General features: G+C 39.7%; 1 protein-coding gene and 1 long non-coding RNA gene across 3 annotated transcripts in view; one reads left to right on the forward strand and one right to left on the reverse strand.

The window, feature by feature from the left end:
- The window catches only part of prmt3 (protein arginine methyltransferase 3), a 59,738-nt gene extending 38,477 nt beyond the window's left edge, over positions 1–21,261 (reverse strand). The window contains exons 1-9 of one of the 2 annotated variants that reach the window (XM_053683187.1): positions 21,179–21,261; positions 20,272–20,392; positions 19,498–19,580; positions 17,646–17,695; positions 17,203–17,308; positions 13,990–14,104; positions 12,362–12,500; positions 10,184–10,249; positions 8,911–9,032 (exon numbers count right to left, since the gene is read on the reverse strand). In XM_053683187.1, the coding sequence (XP_053539162.1) occupies positions 8,911–9,032; positions 10,184–10,249; positions 12,362–12,500; positions 13,990–14,104; positions 17,203–17,308; positions 17,646–17,695; positions 19,498–19,580; positions 20,272–20,392; positions 21,179–21,194 (818 nt within the window). In that variant the 5' untranslated portion in view covers positions 21,195–21,261. Of the gene's footprint in view, positions 1–8,910; positions 9,033–10,183; positions 10,250–12,361; positions 12,501–13,989; positions 14,105–17,202; positions 17,309–17,645; positions 17,696–19,497; positions 19,581–20,271; positions 20,393–21,162 lie in introns of both variants that reach the window. The other variant, XM_053683188.1, reaches the window with a different exon arrangement.
- LOC124628583 (uncharacterized) lies at positions 10,215–11,064 on the forward strand. Its single transcript, XR_006983172.2, has 2 exons — positions 10,215–10,509; positions 10,720–11,064. It is a non-coding gene; the product is annotated as an uncharacterized LOC124628583 (long non-coding RNA).
- Positions 21,262–23,520: the final 2,259 nt, after the last annotated feature.

Here is a 23,520-nt window from a genome sequence, read left to right on the forward strand (position 1 = left end):
AGGTTTTCCATTACCAACTGGGCCTGTGTGAAAATGTATTTGTCCCTGTAGTTACTAATTCCCTGAATCAATGAAACTGCATTGATAATGGTGCTCAGCTAGACTAGGCCTAATTACTACCAGGCCTGATTACTACAAAAGTGGCCGACCTTCCAAAATTCCTCCAAAAGCATAGCAACGACTCATCCAGCAAGTCACAAAAGAGACCTACAGGCCTCTCTTGCATCAATAAAGGTCACTGTTCATGACTCTACTATCAGAAAGACACTGGGCAAAAATGGCATCTATGGAAGAGTGGTGAGGTGAAAACCACTGCTAACCCAGAAGAACATTAAGTCTCATCTGAATTTTGTCAAAACACACCTTGATGATCCTCAAACCTTTTGGGAAAATGTTCTGTGGATCGATGAGTCGAGAGTGGAAATGTTTGGAAGACAGGGGTTTGGCGTAAACCAAACACATAATTTCACAAAAATAACACCTACAGTCAAGCATGGTGGTGGCAGTGTGATGGTGTAGGGATGCTTTTCTGCTTCAGGGCCTGGGCAATAACTGAGGGAAACATGAATTCTGCACTCTACATCCTAAAGGAGAATGTCCGGTCTTCAGTCCGTAAGTTGAAACTCAAGCGCAACTGGATTATGCAGCAAGACAATGATACAAAGCGTAGCAGTAAGTCCTAGTCCTAAAAGTAAGTGAAAGACTGATCTCCAGTTATCAGAAGAGTTTGGTTGCAGTTATTGCTGTTAAAAGGTGGCACATTCAGATTTTAAGTTTAAGAGGCAATCAGTTTTTCATATTTAAAATAAAAACTGTATTGTGTGCCTTTATGTTGTATTTCACTTGAAGATCTAAAACTATTTAGTATGAGATGTACACAAAAACAGAAGAAATCAAGATGGGAGCAAATACTTTTTTACAGCACTGTAAACATGATGCTCCTGAGATATCAGTGATCCTGACCCTTCTGCTCTCCGGACCTGCCCGATCCAACCTGATGCCTTACTTCTGGTTGGAGTTCTCATCAGTTGGATGTCACATGCTGTTGCTGCTGCTGAGGATGGCCACGACGATCAGTGGAGAAGTTCAACAAAACAGACTTCATGTAAAAACTATAATCAATTGCACATTTATAGATAGGGTGTATTTATTTATAATCACACTATCCGGTGTCACCCAGATGAGGACGGGTTCACTTTAGAGTCTGACTCCTCTGAAGGTTTCTTCCTCATATCGTCTCAAGGAGTTTTTCCTTGTGACAGTTGCCTCCCTAACCCTGCTCATTAGGGATAAATTCGTACATTTAAAATCAATATCCTCAATTTATATATTTCTGTAAAGCTGCTTTGGGACAATGTCCACTGTTAAAACTGCTATACAAATAAAACTGAATTGAATCGGTCATGTTCCTCAAACCGTTCCTGAACAATTTTTTGCCATGTGTCAGGGTGCATTATCCTGCTAAAAGAGGCCACTGAAGGGGTGTACTTGGTCTGCAACAATGATTAGGTAGGTGGTATGTGTCAAAGTAACATCCACATGAATGCCAAGACCCAATGTTTCCCAACAGAACATTGCCCATAGCATCATGCTGCCTCCACTGGCTTGCCTTCTTCCCACAGTGCATCCTGTTGCAATCTCTTCCCCAGGGAAGCGACACACACGCACCAGGCCATCCACATGATGTAAAAGAAAAGTCCAGTTTTGGTGCTCATATGCCCATCGTAGGCACTTTCGGCGGTGGACAGGGGTCCAGCATGGGCACTCTAACTTGTCTGCGGCTACGCAGCCCCATGCACAGCAAGCTGCGATGCACTGTGTTCAATCATAACCATAATTAACTTTTTCAATAATTTGTACTACAGTAGCTCTTCTGTGGGATCGGACCAGACGGGCTACCCTTTCACTCCCCACAGGCATCGATAAGCCTTGGGCGCCCATGACTCTGTCGCGGTTCACAAGCTGTCCTTCCACTTTTTGGCAGGAACTATCACCAAAAGTAGCCATCACAATTTGGCCCCAGTCAAAGTTGCTCAGATCCTTACGCTTGCCCACTTTTCCTGCTTCCAACACGTCGGAATCGAGAACTGACTGTTCACTTGCTGCCTCATATATCCCACCCCTTGACAGGTGCCACTGTCCTAGGAAAATGTAAAAAATGTTATTCACGTCACCTCTCGGTGGTTTTAAGGTTATGGCTGACGGTGTAAACAGTGTATAGACTCACTCACTGTTAGAAACCAGCATTTAATTAGGTTTAAAGCAATAAATAAGTTTTAGTTAGTCTGAATTCCCCACAGCAAAAAATATACCTGTAAACCACATGAACGATTACACAACAATCCATTAAAATAATCCCTACTATGCAACAAAATTCCAGCAGTGCTGTACAATTGGTCAATGCTCCTGGTCTCCTAAAAAAATGCATACACACAAGAGACACGAATATAACAACATGCTGGAAAATACCTCAATGGTCCCTTAAAGACATCAGTCGAGATTTAACTGGTGTTAATCAGAGCCATTCAGACCAGTCCAACATGGGTGCCAATTTACGTAATACAACAAAGACTCCTCCTGTGACCTTTGCCAGCCCTGCACCTACGTGTGTTAAGCTGTAATGATCATCCTTTAAGCATGTGTATCAATCTCCCTACACACTCCATTATAATGACAGCTAATGTTAGCAAGGACAGGGGCATTATTCAAGAGCTCTGTGTGTGTGTATGTATGTGTGTGTGTGTGTGTGTGAGAGAGAGAGAGAGACAGAATTTCTGTCCCAGCTGATCTTTATCCTCACACTATCACACACTCCAGAAATCCGCACTCCCTCTGGCGAGATGCAGTTGGGGGGGGACGCTGTAATCTCATTACTACAGGACAATGGCATCTACAGGATGGAGTGTGTGGAGAGAGGGAGAGAGAGAGAGAGAGAGAGAGAGAGAGAGAGAGAGAGAAAGAGACAGACAGGGAGAAAGATACACCTTTTTTCTTCTTTTTGAACATGTAAGTCACTCAGGAATCCGGGTTGTGGGTTGCGCGATACAACACAAAAGGGATTATGTGTTAAGTCACACTGAAGTATTGTTAAAGAGTGTGCATCTGTTTATGGACTGAGAAAAATGGGGGGGGGGGGGGGGGGGGGGGCAAGAGAGCGAGAGCAAGAGAGATTGGGGAGAGGTGGAGATTGGGAAAAAGATTCCAGAACTCCTCCCCTGTTCTTACCTTTACAGCACTGTAGCTATATGGCAATGTAGGCTAAGTTAACAAAATCAACACTACCAGTCTTCATGCAGTTTGGCTTGTGTAAAAAGTCAGGAGTTATGCAGTTTAAGGATACATATTTCTTTATTCTAGTTGTAGTATTGTTAAGTCTGTTAAGAATTACACTAAAAAATAACAATAAATATTAGAAATGAGAAATTATGGCAATGATAATTTAGTTTCACAACAGTTAAAACCACAGACAGGATGCATTCAGAAAATCACAATACATACCAAGTCAATTTACATGTATTTGTTTTATTTAGATGTCTTATATACGCTTTATAAAATGTTGTACTGTATATGAGACTAAAATAGTGCTCGTAGTAAAGATAGACATGGTAGAATTTAGCTTAAACTGTGGGAATTACTGGTACGCTTTTAATTGGTAGGTAACAAGTTCAGCATGCTATCTTTTTTCTTCTTCAAATGAAGAAGGTAAAGCTTACTAAAAGATAACATTATCAGAACATCAGGGTTCCTTTGATAACTTTTGTTTGGATAGGACTCAAGATGAGACCAATTTTGGTGGACTTGGAGGAGTAGCAAAAATGGAAGTTCGATGGAAGCATTTTCGTAAAGTTATTGTAACTTTTGACCAGTACGTGTCGCTGTCTCAAACGCTCTTGCATAGCCTCAGGGCATGGCCCTGAAGGTGCCTACCAATATTTGTGTCGGTGTACAAAGTTATTGCTGAGATACAGCCTCACTTCCTGTTTGTCTGTTGGCCAGATTTGCTGGCCCATTACGGACAAACCAATTGGAATAGTCCCAAATTTGTCACTTGGCCCAAATATGGTCAGAATGTTCCTCAGACCCATTGTCTTTGTCTTGCTGCATGATGAAGTTCTCTGTAAATTAGAAGACATTTTCTGTAGACTTGCAGTTTCCAGAGTTTCTGTAGAATTCTGAATTCATTCTGCTGCTACCATCATGAGTTTCATCATCAATAAAAGATGAGTGAGAATGTTCCAGAAGCAGCCATGACACTACCTCCACCATGCATAAGTGATGAGCTTTTAAATTTTGGATCATGAGCAGATCCTTTTTTTCCTCCACACTTTGGCCTTTCCATCACTTTGATAGAAGGTAATCTTGGTTCCAGAACTTTTGTGGCTCATCTCAGTATTTCTTTGCGAATTCCAATCTGGCTTTCTGATTCTTACTGTTGAAGTGTGGTTTGCATCTCGTGGTTTGGATTCTACATTTCTGTACTTGAAGTCTTTTCGAACGGTGGATTGCGATACCTTCACCCCTGCCCTGTGGAGGTTGTTGGTGATGTCACTGAATGTAGTTTCGGGGTTTTTCTTCACAGCTTTCACAATGTTCCATGACCTGTTCCATGAATGTTCCATGAATGTCCTGAAAAAGACCTGTTCCATGTCTTTTTCAGGACATTCCATATGACTTCTGTATATACACACACACACACACACACACACACATACACACACATATATATATATATATATAAAAAAGTTATTTTATAGTATTTAAGCATTATTTTTATGGATGCACAAAAAGCACCCAATTAAACTACAGTCCTACATTAATATTATATTGTGGTGTGTATGCGTGTGTGTATTGGGTTCTTTTCTGTTTTGGACCTACAGTTGTGTAAAGTTTTAGTCTCAAGTTTATATTTGTAACACTCAGTCTGTGGACTTTATTTTAAAAATGGTACTGAAAGCTTGCCTCGCCCCCCATCCGATTAATCGAAAAAATTATCGTCCAAATAATCGATTATGAAAATAATTGTTAGTTGCAGCCCTAGTTCAGATCACCTCAAAAATGAGCATCTCCATCGGAAATAGCACATCATGCTGAGTGGAGACTAGGAGATCGTCACTACACTGTTTCCTTCTTCCTCTCCTCACACCCTTTTCTCTCTGGGTCAAGATCACCTTAAACACACCCAAGGTCTACACGCATTACATAACATGTTTTAATGTGAATAAGATGTCGACTGTACAGGTTTACTATATTACACAAAAGCTCTCAGTGCGACTGGAAAATATGGTCTCATTCCCTCAACAGCAGTTCAAATAAAAATACTGTATGCCATTAAAGGCATACCATCCCAAGGTCCCTCACTCTTGCCTCCTGTATATAAATAAGGTACATCCTTCCACAAACATCAAATTATAATCACAAATACCACCAATGATTATATTCTGACTTATTCTGAAATTATTGTCTCGAGTAGATTACGTTAAGTCCTTGTTACCACAAGTCTGCGAACAGGTGAGTACAGGCTAAAATCCAGGTTTAGGTGGAGCACTGGGGCGCGCCAACTGAGATTTTAGAGACCAGGCTAAAAATTTGGCTTTAAGTTAAGTGTACTTAGTGTGTACAGGCGCGATAGGAAATACCCGTTTAGGACAACATAAAGTTTATGGAGCAAGTCTAAATAAGGTGAAGCCTGAACCTCTGGTTTTCGCCTAGTTACTTACGCTAGTTAACGTGTACATAGGAAACTATGGCATGATTACATAAAGCTACAGTGAGGGGAAAAAAGTATTTGATCCCCTGCTGATTTTGTACGTTTGCCCACTGACAAAGAAATGATCAGTCTATAATTTTAATGGTAGATTTATTTGAACAGTGAGAGACAGAATAACAACAAGAAAATCCAGAAAAATGTATGTCAAAAGTGGTATAAATTGATTTGCATTTTAATGAGGGAAATAAGTATTTGACCCCGTCTCATTCAGAAAGATTTCTGGCTCCCAGGAGTCTTTTATACAGGTAACGAGCTGAGATTAGGAGCACACTCTTAGAGGGAGTGCTCCTAATCTCAGCTTGTTACCTGTATAAAAGACACCTGTCCACTGAAGCAATCAATCAATCAGATTCCAAACTCTCCACCATGGCCAAGACCAAAGAGCTCTCCAAGGATGTCAGGGACAAGACTGTAGACCTACACAAGTCTGGAATGGGCTACAAGACCATTGCCAAGCAGCTTGGTGAGAAGGGGACAACAGTTGGTGCGATTATTCGCAAATGGAAGAAGCACAAAAGAACTGTCAATCTCCCTCGGCCTGGGGCTCCATGCAAGATCTCACCTCGTGGAGTTGCAACGATCATGAGAACAGTGAGGAATCAGCCCAGAACTACACGGGAGGATCTAGTCAATGATCTCAAGGCAGCTGGGACCATAGTCACCAAGAAAACAATTGGTAACACACTACGCCATTGAAGGACTGAAATCCTGCAGCGCCCGCAAGGTCCCCCTGCTCAAGAAAGCACATATACATGCCCGCTGAAGTTTGCCAATGAACATCTGAATGATTCAGAGGACAACTGGGTGAAAGTGTTGAGGTCAGATGAGACCAAAATGGAGCTCTTTGGCATCAACTCAACTCGCCGTGTTTGGAGGAGGAGGAATGCTGCCTATGACCCCTGGAACACCATCCCCACCGTCAAACATGGAGGTGGAAACATTATGCTTTGGGGTTTTTTTTCTGCTAAGGGGACAGGACAACTTCACCGCATCAAAGGGACGATGGTCGGGGCCATGTACCCTCAAATCTTGGGTGAAAACCTCCTTCCCTCAGCCAGGGCATTGAAAATGGGTCGTGGATGGATATTCCAGCATGACAATGACCCAAAACACACGGCCAAGGCAACAAAGGAGTGGCTCAAGAAGAAGCACATTAAGGTCCTGGAGTGGCCTAGCCAGTCTCCAGACCTTAATCCCATAGAAAATCTGTGGAGGGAGCTGAAGGTTCGAGTTGCCAAACGTCAACCTGCAAACCTTAATGACTTGGAGAAGATCTGCAAAGAGGAGTGGGACAAAATCCCTCCTGAGATGTGTGCAAACCTGGTGGCCAACTACAAGAAACGTCTGACCTCTGTGATTGCCAACAAGGGTTTTTAAACCAAGTACTAAGTCATGTTTTGCAGAGGGGTCAAATACTTATTTCCCTCATTAAAATGCAAATCAATTTATAACATTTTTGATGTGCGTTTTTCTGGATTTTCTTGTTGTTGTTCTGTCTCTCACTGTTCAAATAAATCTACCATTAAAATTATAGACTGATCATTTCTTTGTCAGTGGGCAAATGTACAAAATCAGCAGGGGATCAAATACTTTTTTCCCCTCACTGTAATTTTACTCAGATATTATTGGTCTGTCTCTGTAGATTTTAGTGGTAATGACCTCTGACTAGAGATAACGTTACTACATCTAAGTGTTACCATCTAAGGGGACTAAATAAAGTACTATCTATGAACGGGCAAGCATGGGGCGGTCCCCTAAATAGCATGTAAAAGATCAAATGAAAAGATCAAAAGTACCAAAATACAAATAACTAAGAAATAAATACAATATTGAGGTTTTTATAATTGGAGTCAGATTTAATTTGAGAGAGAGTCAAGCAGAATTGGAATAACAAATTTAATCATCTAAATGTATTCACAGGTGGGAATCCTTCTACCACGTCATTGGATACCATCGTTGGACCAGTGAGTGGACCCCTACAAGCACATATGGGTGCGATTGGTCAGGTGTCCACACACTTTTGGCTATTATGTCTCGTATTCCTTGTTTTTGGGTGTGGTGGGTCTCTGTGATAGAACACACCAAAGACTGGAGGTGAAAACACTCTCTGGCTCTCGAACAACACTTCTTACCTGCCAAGCAGGTTTTTAAGCAGAGAGGCATTTTGTAACGTTTGTAACGCATCTCACCAGTCAGTTTAGTACGGCCTGGTGTAGCTTCTAGTCAGTTGAGAAGAACTTGCTCTGGAGCAGAAACTGATATGATCCCTTTAACTCCAGCCCAGCAGAGACCTTCAAGGTCTTCTTCGCAGCTGTGAGCCTCTCAAGAGACATTAAAATAATTTCTTATCCTTCAATCCACAAACCCTCCTCAGTGGATATGCTTCATTTGCATATCCAATCTAGTGCTGTGACATAAATGGTTCCATCCAGCAAAATGACGAATCATGATGTTTGTTCTTAACATTTTAAGCAAGACAGGCGAGAACTTTAAAGTCTAGTCCCTGCTAAAACACAGCAGGCCTGGTTTCCCTCCTTAGCAAGTCAAACGACCAACCCTTAATCCCCCCCCCGTCTCCCGTTTTTGTGCTTTTTTCCCTAAAGTTAAAGAAGAGGTTGGGGTTAATTAGCAGATCTTTCTGCCCGTCTCTTTCGGTATCCGTATCTATTTTATCTACACTCTTCATTTTCCACTCTTTGTGGTGATGTGTTTGAAGAGCGAAATGTCTGTGTTGTGTACAGGCCCCTCACCTCTGAAACACTTAGACACACAGCTGGCCCCACAATGGCCCAATGGTGTGTAAAATTAAACTTCGCTCTTTGGGTACATCCTGCAGACTCCCCGGCATATATAATAAAAACAGTTACAATCATAAACAAACACACACAGACACAGAGCCATAAATGCAAACACAACCTGAAAGAATAAATACACTGGGCAGAACACTACAAATTACTGTACAAATCACCTACAGTGTGTATGCTGCAAGCAGGTGAGGGAGGAGCAAGGTAGCGTGTGGGATGGATAGATAGATAGATCGTTAGAACTTTTATCTGACATCCTTTCTCAGGAAACTTTGTCTACTTTGCTAACCTAATACTACAACTGCAATTACTTCCCAGACACACAGACAGAGGTCTCACCTAACAATGTCCATAGCATGATAGATGATTTCTGATTGGTCAACACCAATGACCTTCTTGGCCCCAGAACAAGCAGCAAACATGGATAGGATTCCAGTACCACAGCCCACATCTAGCACCACCTAGAGGTGAAAAACAGAAACAATAATGACAAAAGTAAATAAAATAAGTAGCATGTGATAGCTAATGAGTTAAATAGCAGCTGAGCAAGCTATGCAAATCATCCTGTTTATGCTCAGTTAGATTCTGACAGAAGACAACTCTCTATTAATACGTTACAGAGAACTACGCTACTTTATTACACACACTGTTGGGTTTAACAGTGAAATGGCTGGGTTAGGGTTACTCTGTTTACAGATGTAACAGTCATATACAGACACTTGAAGTGCTTTATATTCTCATACTGAGAACACTCGAGCATAAGACAGTTTTGATAGAATTTAAGGTTCTGTCCCAAACATCTAGAAAAAACATCTAGGGTTTGTTTTTTGCCCCCAGGATTATGAAACTTCATTAGCTCACGACGTGTTTAAATGAGAGACCCATGACTAACCAATGTTAACTGTGGATGGGAAGATTTTCTCTAGGAAACCAAACACCACTAACTTAATTACGAGATAATACATTATAATTCACTGACATCAAAAAAATGTCATCAAGAGCTCATTAAAAACAATTACAGCCTGATGATTTACAAACGTATAGGATGCACACCAGGTAAGCGAATTGAACGCTCACGATGTCATTGTTTATTCCAAATACACTGATCCCGTCTCATTTAATCTTTTTTTATGATTGTTTATATTATTTTTAATTCAAAAATTCAGCTTGTCCTTGTTTCTGTTATCATGCTGACAGGGGCACGCTGCCTCGCTGATCCTGCAGACGCTCGCCAAATGACCTTTGACTTCTGATACATCAGATATCCTTCGCTCCCTCCTTTTTTATATCGGTTTCTAACAACGGCTGTTTAAAACCGATCTACTCCTTGTCAGCACATAATAAATGGCCTCTATATGAGCTCCTGTGCATTACACTGACTGTGTGTGTGTGTGTGTGTGAGAGAGAGAGAGAGAGAGAGAGAGAGAGAGAGAGAGAGAACATTTCCTGTTATCAGTTCTTTGCAGTCGTCCGCTCTAAAAACATAAAACGTAGTTCATTATAATAAAATGTTAAATCAGCAACGGTCATCGTGACTGTTAACCCCTCCCCCTTTTAAGCGACCACTAACATTAAGGCAGAGAAAGAACGAGAAGGAGGAAATGATACACACTTTGTCCTTGAACAAATCCGGGTTGCCGTACATAAAATCCCGGTAGCTCTCGGTGCGCACTTTGTCCTGCAAGTGAGAAAGCAGAGAAAGAAAGAGAGGAAGAGCGAGAGAGAGCGAGAGAGAGATAGATGTAAGTAATGACACAGTGTCACCAGTACATTTTCTATTAGGAAGACAAAACGCGTGTCTCTTGTGGCAACTCGGTGTAATCCCCCAATCACTCAGTACTGGAAGTTTAATTCTGTCGCAAAGCCACAGTTGGAGATGATGACGTTAACTATTATTTTTTGTCAAAGAACCGAGGAACGAAGAAAATTAAAAAGCAGGTAAACAGCAAAATCTTCACAAGCAATCTGTAGTACTGTGCGTGTCAGGTGCTGAAAAAAAGTCCTACAGGCTTTGTGAATAGCTAAATAAATTAATATGCAATGTAAAATAAAATGAAAAAAGACTTCAATATCAAATGTGTTTATCGCAGCCCTTGGCAAATTCTAAATGGGGTTTCACATGGAGCTTTCCTTTTGCACCTCTTCCAGAAGACGACAGACGATGGCTGACCTCTGGAAAAACTTCCCCCGTCTGAACTGTAAATTTCCAGCTCCTTCAGCGCTCCTCTTGCATCGACCTTGAGAAGGTTGCTTCTCTAAATACCGCCCTCCTGACCTGGGTGCTGAATTTTACCGGATGACCTCCTCTAGATGTTAAAAGGATTTTGATGGTACTTTTCTGGACGTCCAAAAGACATTTCATAACCGCACCCTGACCGATAAGTTTCCAAAACTTTGTCCTGAACTGCCTTGATATTTTTTGTTAGTGTTTGTTTAGGTATGTTTAAAAAGGTCTGATCATTTTTAGGAGATAAAATAAATGTAAAAACTTTTGGGGGGGGCTATGGTCATTTGTTTAACTGGATTCTCTTTGTCTAGTTTTAGGACTTAGATCTGATCACATTTCAGATCAAGCACGGTTCACAAACTTTCAAGCAGCACTTTATACTATAGATGGGCTGTTTGGTGTAGATCAGGGGTCTTCAATCTTATCCGTAAAGAGCCCGCGTGACTGCAGGCTTTCATTACAGCCAAATTATACGTGTGTGCGAGTATATATATGTATGGGGATGTGTGTGAGTCACTGCTGTAATCTTCATGAGGCAGTAAAAGAACATCGTCACGGTGACGCAAAACTCAGCTTTAACGTAAAGAAGAAAAACACCAATGGGATGCAGCCTCTCTCTGGCACTTTACTGCAGTGTGTGTGTGTGTGTGTGTGCGTGTCTGTGTTTCTCCCCTTACAGCATTAAAGCATCGCATCTTAACTACAGGAACCATGAGAAGATTCAGCCTTAAAATCAAACATCAAACATTTGTGTACACGTATAAACACACGCACACACTATGTGTGATTGGTATGCGTAACCCTGAATTTGAGAAATATGTAATAAATCAACCTGGAACACCACATGTGCAAGAAACTGAAGGTTCAACATTTAAATAACACATATCTTACAGAATTTTTTAAAAAGTTTATAGTTTAATTATAATTGTCAATATATGTGCTTCCCCTTGTCCAGATCGATCATAAACACGGCCTCAACGTACACTGTTATACAGATGAGAGTTATGTCAGTCCACCATAGCTCGTCCTCCGACTTCACTGACAGAACGTATTCTAAAACCATGAATGGATTTTTTTCTTTTTTTAAATAAAACCCAGATAAAAACCAGAAATTGTTTTGCCACTAAAACTCTCTTAAAAAATCCAGAAACTTCTATAATGATGTTTCCCAACTGGCCGTTCTCGGAGACAGCAATCCCGTCAACCTGCTCGCCATAGCGGACAGAAAGGTCACGCTGACGTTACAGATGTTAATTATTTATACGTCTTGAATCTCCTCAACAACCACTAGTGTGTAGCGTCCACCTTTATGATGTGACGGCAGCCATATTGCGCCAGAACGCCACCACACACCGGCTATTAGTGGAGAGGAGAGTGATGTAGCCAATTCAGAGATGGAGATTATTAGGAGGCTGTGATAGAGAAGGGCCAATGGGGGAATAACGTACATAATATACATAACAGCACACGCATCATATGGAATGGGCATGTTTCTCATATATGTGTACTTTTAAGAAAATAAAAATCGATAAAATAAAACTACTTCAGATGAAGTTACAATACCTTGAGCATTTCCTCGTGGATGCTGTAATGCCCGTAAGAACTGAAATAGGCCTCGTCCTCATCTTCTCGCAGCTCGGCTACGCTCCCTGCATGCTTCTGCGTCACGTCCGAGTTCAGCACCAGGCCCTGAGCGAGTGTTCTACACGCACCGAGACACGTTTGTGGCATTATTCATTTCACTTAAAAACACAGTGAGAGTAAGAAATATTGTAAAATAAGATTGTTTGAAATCACACACATGGCTGGGTCACACAGAGGTCAGCAAAGAGGACACAGGCCACATCCTTCCATTCCTACCCCCATTAATCACACACGTGTGTGTGCACGTGCACTTAACCTTAAACACCGCAGTGGAATCCCCCCAACCTCACTGCACCTCTCGAACAACCAGACGAGCCCAACACCGCCCCCTGCTGGCAGTGTCTCACTCACGAAAACCTTATATCCTTACAGACAGACGGACGCAGACACGGACATGCCCTAGTTCCCTTATCGATCAGTTTCGTATCTGAGATATCTGCACAATCAAACTCATGTCTTCTCAGAGCGTGTAAGTGTGTAGCATTTCAACAATATGAAATATGAATAAAATCTAGGTGAATAATTATAGCACTTCGATATACTGTACATTGGGGTCCAAAGGTCTGAGAGTGCACTAGTGAAAATGCTGCACTTAGCATTATTTTCGAATTTAACACAACCATTTTCAGTACAAATTATATTACTCACAACAACGCGAGTGATAATTAGAATCTTTGAAATACAGTTGTGCCTAAAAGTTTACACACCCCTTGCAGAATCTGATAAATATAAATACTGTTGACAAAATAAGACATATAGTAAAAATCCTGTGTTTTTTTATTTAGTTCTGTCCTGAATGAGATGTTTTACATAACAGATGTTTACGTATAGTCTACAAGACAAGATAATAGCTGAGTTTATAAAAATTACCCTGTTCAAAAGCTTACACATGCTTGATTCATAATACTGTGTGTCGTTACATGGATGATCCATGGCATGATGTGTTTGTTTTGTGAGAGTTGTTTACGAGTCCCTTGTTTGTCCTGAGCAGTTAAACTGTTCTGCACTGTTCTTCAGAAAAATCCTCCAGGTCCTGCACATTCTTTACTTTTCCAGCATCTTCTGCATATTTGACCCCTTTCCATCAGAAGAAGGCAAACATGATACATTAAGAGCCAGAGGGGTGTAAACTTTTGAACAAGATGATCAGTGTAAATTGTTCTATTTTGTTTAAAGATCTTTTTTTCCCCCATTTAGTCCTGCCCTTCAGACGCTAAATAAGATATAAGACAATATATCATGCTGTTCAAAAGTTTACACCCCCCTGGCTCTTAATGCATCGTGTTACCTTCTTGAGAATCAGTGAACGTTTGCACTTTTTATAATAGTTGTGTACGAGTCCCTCAGTTCTCCTCAGTGTGGAAAGATGGATCTCAACATCATATAGCTGCTGATGGAAAGGGGTTAAATATGCAGAAGATGCTGGAAAAGCAAATAATGTGTAGGACCTGGAGGATTTCTCTGAACAACAGCGGGCAGTTTAACTGCTCAGGATGAACAAGGGACTCGTGAACTTTGTGTGAAAATAAATCTTGTAAACGCCTGACTTGAGTTTACGCAGGTCTTCCATGGCACGGCTGAGATTCTCCTCTGCCTGCTGTGCTCTCCGAACCCACACGGACACATCATTGCACGTCGCGTCTCCGCCCAGCTCCGCCACATCTGTGCAAATAAACACAAACACTTAAATAACACGATCGACTCGAATTCTATACACACCCTTTAAAAGGATTTTAAAAGAATCACGTGGCAATTTTCCACAGATAAAATGCGATAATACAATGAAGAAAAGACAAAGCATAAGAAATATAAGAAATATATGACCTTAGTGTAGCTTTTGATACTATAGATCACACTATTCTCCTTGACAGATTAGAAAATGTTGTTGGTATTAAGGGAACAGTCCTCTCCTGGCTCAGGTCTTATCTGACCGATCGTTATCAGTTCGTAGATGTAAATGGTGATTTCTCCATGCGTACTGAGGTTACTTTTGGAGTTCCACAGGGTTCTGTTTTAGGCCCACTGCTCTTTACTTTATATATGCTACCCCTAGGTCAAATTATTCGTAAACATGGAATTAGCTTCCACTGTTATGCTGATGATACACAGTTGTATGTTTCAGCGAAGCCAGAGGACAGACAGAAGCTTAGTAAAGTTGAGGATTGTGTAAAGGATATTAGACATTGGATGTTAATTAACTTCCTTCTACTTAATTCTGATAAAACAGAAATACTTTTATTGGGCCCACGTGTAGCTAGAAGTAATCTTTCTGATCACATGGTTACTCTGGATGGTCTTTCTGTTTCATCATGTACAGCAGTTAAAGACCTTGGAGTGATTATTGACTCCAGCCTATCATTTGATGCTCATGTAGATAATATTACTAGGATAGCCTTCTTTCATCTCAGAAATATTTCTAAAATAAGAAACATATTGTCACTACATTTTGCGGAAATACTAGTTCATGCATTCGTCACCTCTAGATTAGATTACTGTAATGCCTTACTGTCTGGATGTTCCAGTAGGAATATAAATAAGCTCCAGTTAGTCCAGAATGCAGCTGCTAGAGTCCTAACTAGAACCAGAAGATACGACCATATCACACCGATATTATCAATACTGCACTGGCTCCCAGTAAAATCTCGCATTAACTATAAAATACTTTTATTAACCTATAAAGCACTAAACGGTCTCGCGCCACAATATCTAAGCGAACTTTTGGTTTTATATGATCCTCCACGCCTACTTAGGTCAAAAGATTCAGGCTATTTGACGGTACCTCGAATAGTGAAGGCTACAGCAGGGGGAAGAGCTTTCTCTTATAGAGCCCCACAGTTATGGAACAGTCTTCCTATTAGTGTTCGGGACTCAGACACAGTCTCAGTGTTTAAGTCTAGGCTTAAAACGTATTTGTTTACTCAAGCCTACCCTGACTAGACTTTCTATTATACTAATTCCCAGTCCTAATAATCTTTTCTCTCCTCTCTCCTTTCGCCGAGCCCCCCACGAATTTATGGAGATTCTACAGATCCAGATCCTTTCTGCCTCTGGATGGAGCTCAAATCTTCTTTAATTCCAGACTGCTGGGAATACGGCTGCTCCTGACGCCATACAGACTTCATATAAATCCATAATGAACTTTTTCACACTATCTGTTGTTACCCAGATGAGGACGGGTTCCTTCTGAGTCGGGTTCCTCTCAAGGTTTCTTCCTCTTAAAACATCTTAGGGAGTTTTTCCTTGCCACCGTCGCTACTCAGCGGCTTGCTCAGTGGGGATAAATTCACACCTTTAATATCTGTATACCATGTTGATATTTCTGTAAAGCTGCTTTGAGACAATGTCTATTGTAAAAAGCGCTATACAAATAAAATTTAATTGAATAAGATTTGGGATTAAATTTTAAAAATAACTAAATCAAAAAAAATTTTTTTTTTTAAATTATGTACTTAAATACACACACAGAGTCGTATCTTAATTAGAAGTGGAGCACAAAAGCCTGGAGCATTAGTAGCAGATTACTAAAACATTTCGGGCTCTGTAATTAAACGCCTCGTCTCCTGCTTCTTCTACATCGACTCTACTAAAGCTCTCACAGTGTTTGAGAAAGTATGGCACTCCAAGCTGTTACACCTGGAGTTAAGAAACTCCGAGTATTCCTCTCTGCAGAACCTCTGTTAAGTAAACACTGGGTCCCTGGCTTTTTTATCGGGTTTCATCAAAGTAACAAAAAACTGATGGGATTTTAGACGTTTTACAATTGTGCCTTACTTTTCTAAATGTTATGTTTCAAGAGGAAAAAAAGTAAAGAATTCGAGAGAAATCATTCAAAATGTACTTCACCAAAAACATGACCGGATCTAATTTGTGTATGTAATTTTCAGTGAGTAAATCCATCCACATACTTTTTACAACTGTAATTCCTTTCTAGAAGATAAAACTTTTACATGCTTACCAGGTGGCAAAAAATAACTCTGCTTATAGTTTTATAATCTTGAAAACGCAGGAATTGTAACCTCATACATCCTACACAGACCTGGGGCCTACAGCGTATCCCAGGGAACTCCTGTACAGGGTGCCATCCATCACAGGGCACATTCACACACTACATCATTTTTTTTAGCCTACAGCACATCTTTGGACTGGGGGAGGAAACTGGAGTACTTGGAGGAAACGCCCGAAGCACACGGATAACATGCAAACTCCACGCACACGGGGCACACGAATCAAACCCCCAACCCCGGAGGTGCCCCCCGTAATCTCATTAGATTACATTACATTTACAGTATTTGGCACACGGCCTTAGCGACTTACATTTATCTCATTCATACAACTGAGCGGTTGAGGGTTAAGGGCCTTGCTCAGGGGCCCAACAGTGGTAGCTTGGCAGTGCTGGGGCTTTAACCACCGAGCCATCACTGCCCCACTAATCTCATACATTTTGTGTTATTTTTGACTATATGATACTTTCTACCATACGGCAACAATTTACCTATAAATTCACCAAAAAAAAAAGACTCATTCATTTTCAATAATAGAGGGTCAAAATCTCTTTTAGAGTAAGGCTGTGGCATAACAAAATGTGGAAAATGTATTCTAATTATACTCGAATATGCTCTATTGGTGTTTTCATGTCTCAAAACCAGTTACTGGAAACACACTATGACCAAAAAAACTGATTATTTTAGTCATAATATAATTCCTGTACCAATCGTTTCTGTCATAATATAATTCCTGTACCAAAACGTAATGTTCTGTACCGATCTGCAGTAGTGCGTCATCAGGCAGAGCCGGCTTCATGTACTCATCTCCGCTCCATGGCAAAACACCGTCTGAACACAAAGTCAAACTCTCCACGCTGCACTTCTACAAGAAACACATAATGCAGTATTTCGATCTCGATTTTCTTTTGCATATTAAAGTGGGGGGGGGGGGGAATCAGACAAAAAATAAGGACTAATTAATAATTTTTGAGAAATTGTGTACAACATCTAATACTAAAAACTACGAGCTAATACTTAATACTTGCAATAAAATACAAACATCACACACTTCCGATTCTTTCTTTTCTCCATTTTACATGACCTTTAAACGCATCAGGCTTTAAACCTCTGGTTCATACACTTTCTAATAAAACACAATAAATATTTAAATAAATTCGCTTACAATCCGTATAGTTATTAATAATCATACGAACGCTTACCGCTGTTCTAATATAGTTTATCATCTTTATGTATCCGTAGTCATCAAGCCCTGTGAACAAAATGCACAAATAAACCCATAATTAATCTCAGCAAACAAATAAACCTAAATAGTCATTGTATACCTTCAGTGGTTTATATTCAATATAGTGTTTATAAAAACAATACCAGCACTCACCTTAAAAGAAGCATGCGGAGATAAACAATGACCAATCCCTTAAATCTATATTATAATAATATTGTAAGCTATAATAAAAGTCTGGGCAAACATGAATAGTTTAGTTCCTTTTAATGATATGCACAGTTGATATCGCCACCAGACAGACTGTGTACTGCATTATAAAATAAAATATTGGGTTTGGTTACTATAGTAATTATGGATGCACTAAACATTTTATATTCCGTCATCAGGTGGTGTTGTTTTCCTCGGCTGTTGCTCAGTACACCAGAGGTTTCTTTCTTATTCAGGACATTCCAAACTGTTGTATTGGCTATGCCTAATGTTTGTGCAATGTCTCTGATTGATTTTCCCTCTTTTCTCAGCTTCGAAATGGCTTGCTTTTTCTCCCATAGGTAGCTCTCTGATCATCATGTTGGCTTATCCTTATTAACAAATGTAGGTGAAACTGAAGGCTAAAACCAAGAGTTGATGTTCAGAGCTATTTCTTGTGTAAACTGATACTGTATAAGCTGATATGCAGAGTCATTTTACTGGTATTATATCGCATCTATAATCGTGACACTTCAGTAAAGCTCAATTATGTTTCACAGAAAAGTGTTTGTCCATATTTAGGAATATTTTGTGCATCTCTCATACTTAGGGGGTATATTTAGGGGGCCAAGCACCAAAGGTGTGTAGGCACTCTATTGTTAATCTACCTTTACTTATTATTATTCTTCTGCTTCATGTTCTTCTTTTTCTTCTTCTGGCTGGGTTGTCTATAGCAGCCCATACAGCTGTCTGGTAAAAAGTTGTGAAATTTGGCACACTGATTAGGGAGGGTCCAAGGAATATTCTGACCAAATTTGAGCCAAGTGCTGCCAATGCTCTAGCGACACCATCATGTCAAATTTGGAAGTATATTTATAGTTATAAACTTTGAACCGTGTATCCAAAGCCAGGCATCTCTGGATTCCCTGAGTCAAGATGTGCTGAACCCACCCGATGACAAAAATTTCCACCTAATTAGATTTATTCCGATCTTGTATTTTGTCAAAAATATTTTTTTTTTGCTACTTCTACAAAGTTTGTCCAATCATCACCAAGATGGCACAAGTCATCTTCAGAGACACACAAAAATTATCCAAATAACTTTGAAAACGGTGTGCTCATAATGGGCCAAACAGGGAGTGAGGCTGTATCTCAGCAATGGCTTTGCGCACTGACACAAAAATTGGTAGGCATGTTCAGGACCATGACCTGACCCTATGCAACTAATGTTGTACCAGCACCACCTACTGGTCAAAAGTAACAACAACGACGTGCTCAAATATGCTTACAGCTAATTGTCATTCCTTCAAATTTTGTACAATCTTCCCCAAATTGTTCTCACATCATCTTGAGATTTGTCTAAACAAAAGATATCAAAAGGATATTCAAACCATTCTCCCATACATTTTATGTGACCATGCTCTGATGCTTACTTAGCTCCTTGCTTTGCTTCTGTTGTGCTTGACTTTATTTGTATTTGCACATTTGTATATTTTGTTTAGTAGACATTATTTGTAATACATGTCCAGTATTTGATAGAGGAGCTACCACAAGAACTTCAATGTGCAGTTTTTCCGAATGTGTCCACTGTGCTAATGACTTATGAAAAGACTTTCACTTGTAATTAAAAGGACCACACTTACTGTGCTTTTTCACCAAATCTGCTATGCTAATGCCGTGATCTGCCTGGCAGTGATGGAAAGTTTCAAAAACAGAATGGAGACACCTTCCAAATCAAAGAGAGACACAGATTAGAGTATTTTGATTATAATTATTATCGTCATCATCAGTAATAACAAGATCTTTACCTACTGTATTATTCAGTATAGTATTGATGCTTTCTTCATTGAACACACTATAGGAGCATATAGTAAAGTCGTAACGAGACAAAATTACTATTAATATTATTATTTAGTATATGAAGTACGTAAAGCTACAAAACTCTGAGCTTTATCTAACCACACAGCGAAAGCACACAGCACACATACAAGCATTTGCAAAGAAGATAATCTACTCCCAGCACTATATCTACACTTTATGAATGCTAAAATGTACAAATAAGTAATAACTAATCATTTAAACTTATTAATTAAACTTATTAATTTAAACATTAAATCTGAAATACCGCTCCATGATCTGATTGATTTTGATTTAGCTTTGGTAGTCTAAGCCGTTCTAATAACACTGTTTTTTTAAACTTTATTATAAGGCACATCGCTTCGGCTGGACATCTTGGCTCAAACCACAATTTCAGAATGGTCTTCTTGTCTGCTGTTACATTCTACATAAGCATCATACAGTGAATTAAGGTAAAGCAATCAAACAAAGACCACTGAAAGAGGATACCACAGGAAGTGTCATATCATATAATTGCTTATTCGCAAACGACTTTTCTGGTACATGTTTGAGGCTGTTACCGGTCACAGAAGAGGCACAACACACGTTCTGCAGTCTCATGTTCATCTTCTTCCTCCATCCACTGGTCTTCATCCTCACTGTCAGATAGTTCAGGGAGCTCATCGGCTGCGCCACCGAGATCTTCGGAAATATAATAACGCTGCGTTTACACTTCTGATATAAATTTAGACAGGTTTGGTTCAGCACGGACTTGGAAACTGCATGGACACATCTAGTGGATGTCATATTTAATCCTCCTGATATACAGAACACATGAAGGGAAGTGTGTGAAGAATGCCACTCGCACTTCCACGGCTTCTACATGAGCACACAAAGTCACGTGGAAAGTATAAACCAGGCTCCTCTGCTTGGTGTCGGGCCGTACCACACCACCATCATGTTGGATGTGACAGCGGAAAGACACGCCCCCTTTCAAACGCACCTCCTAACTCTACCCCCCCCCCGATACAGTGCTGTAAACTCTGTTAATACAGCCCTGTAAGAAAACACAGTCTATTTTTATCCTCAAGAAAGATTTCGATTAGCATCTAATTAAAAACTTGCGAGGTTTATATAGATTACATCTACATATACTCATTTGAATGCTCTTCCATGGAGACACCTTCCAAATCAAACAGACATGGATTAGCGTATTTTTAAATTTTTTTAATTATTATTATCGTCGTCGTCGTCATCGGTAATAACAATACCTTTATCTACTGCATAATTGTTTTGTTTGTTGAAGCATAGTGAAGTTGTAACAAGACAAAATTATTATTATTATTATTATTATTAAAGCCCGAGGATTCTTCTGGAACAAAACCGAAACGTTTAGTTTATAAGTCTATTTTAAAGTATTTTCAAAACACGACGACAAACATTCTAAGCAATAGATAATCAACCATATTTACATCTTTCACGTGTTACCTGTGTATTCCGCCATTTGGATTCTTCTTCTTCTTCTTTCAGTTAATGGTGGATAGCAAACCAGCAAAATAGAGGTGCATACCGCCACCTATTGTACAGGAGGGTGTAATATCAGGGTTTTGCATGCTTTTGCAGTGGTTTCCAAAGTGGGGGCCGCCAGGGGGCGCCAGGGGGCCTCAACAATTTGGCGTGAAGAAATAATTCTTTCTCTCTCTCTCTCTCACACACACACACACACACACAATCAATTCCTAATGTAATGTAAAGATGTAAGATGTAATTATTAATAAAAAAAAAGGGGGGATATATTCAGAAGTCTGTATTTTTAATGTGTTCTAAAGACATTTTGCAAAAGGGGGGCCTCAGTCAAATCTTAATGCCATTTGGGGGGCCTTGCCCTGGAAAGGTTAGGGAACCCCTGCTTTAGGATATATATATATATATATATATATATATATATATATATATATATATATATATATATATATATATATATAATTTATTTATTTATTTTAAATTGTATTTAAAAAAAAAAAAAAAAAAAAAACAAGGAGAGCCTTACAACAATCCTTCATTTTCTCATTCATCCTTAAAATCCCTTCTAAATTCCATCCAGGTTTTTCATATTAATAAATCCTGTCACGTAAAACGATCCTCTCTGTGCTTTATTTACTACACCACAAAATGAAACGCTCAACATCTTCTGGGACATTACAAGCGTCATGTTGATCAGAAACACACTAAAGAGTTGACTTTAATCCAGTCTTAACCTTGAAAGAACCACTTCCTCTTCGACACTTTCCTTGACATTCCTTCACCTTGATTGGTTTTTGAATGCTGTAAATAGTGTCTCCCTTTTTGATATCTGCATCCTGCCGCTTCTTCTGCCACAAATCCCTCAATGCTTTTCTGATGAATGATTTGGCCTCACCTTTTCCACAAGGAACTTTCATTAGTTCATTCTCATTTCATTTCAGTGCTCCTCTTTCTCATTTCCCCTCTACACCAACATGAGCAGGAACCCAACAATACTGCACATCAGTTCCAACTCTTTGTATTCTTAAAGTTATTGTAAATATTCCCAGCAATAAATCATCTTTGGATGTTTCTTTTGAGTTCAAGCTACTAAGAGTCTGAACAAATTACAACTCTCTCAGGCCTTACCTCTTCTACCTGTAATCCTAGGATTGTGGCAACTCTTTCAGTTGTGAATACAAATACTCTATCATGAATTCTTTTGCATATGACGACATTAAACTCCTGCTCCTACATGCTTGCTTGCTGGGTCTTTAGATCCAACAGAAAATATTGGCATGTAATTAAGATAATTCCTTCTCACATAATCATGGACCAAATAGCCAATATTACTCACATTCCTTTCAGACCATTCTCTCTTCTGTTCCACAAGATGAATGACCTTGGGCACTGGAAATATCCATGGAGCATATTTATACCCCTGATCAGTTTTATGGTATGCTCTGTGATTTGTCACAATGTCTCTGTACAAGAACAGATAGAATTGTTTTTTTTTCTTGGAAGGTGTTGTTTTGCGAGCACCGAATCACCCCGCCCTTCGTCCTCTGGTAGAACACACATCTTTAGTTCCTGTATCATTAAAGCCTACGTAGTAGGCTTTTTCTTTGTTACCTTTCTTTGTTGTGCATATTCCCAACAATCAGCACCGTTGTAGCCTTTGTATCTTCTCCAGATCTTTTTAACTTAACCCGTTACTTAAGATGTTCAAAGATATCATTGGTATATTTACCAATGATATCTTTGAACGTCTTAGATATAATGGTAACTTGTCAGCATCCACAAGAAATGCATTAGTAGGTGGTGTTTTAAAGTTTTTCCAAAACACTTTTGGCTGCTACGCGAGACAGTGTACCCCCATTATATAATATACTCCCAGTATACACCCATAATCAACACACAACCATATTCAGGCCCTACACATATCCACAAGTGATCGTTTGTCTGCTCCACATTCATAACCAGCAACTGATCTGCAACATTTTGCTTCAATATGATTCCTCCATATTCATTTCTCACCATAACCCTAAATATTTGAACTCTGTTACCCTTTCCATGTTTTGACCATATCATTTAAGCTGTACGTTATTTGGCCTTTTCTTTCTGGTTATGAGCATGTTGCATGACTTTGCAATTGACATTTTAAATCCTCAGTCATACGACCATCTGTCAACATTCAATACTACTTCTGACGTCTTCCGAGTGGGAATGGTTGAACCGGAAGTACCGTTGATGTTTAGATCGATCATAGATCGTTACATAGATACTAAGATTACAATTGCTGCTACAAATACCACAAACAGTTCTGC

This window comes from Ictalurus punctatus, chromosome 10 (assembly GCF_001660625.3).
Source record: "Ictalurus punctatus breed USDA103 chromosome 10, Coco_2.0, whole genome shotgun sequence".
NCBI lineage: Eukaryota > Metazoa > Chordata > Actinopteri > Siluriformes > Ictaluridae > Ictalurus > Ictalurus punctatus.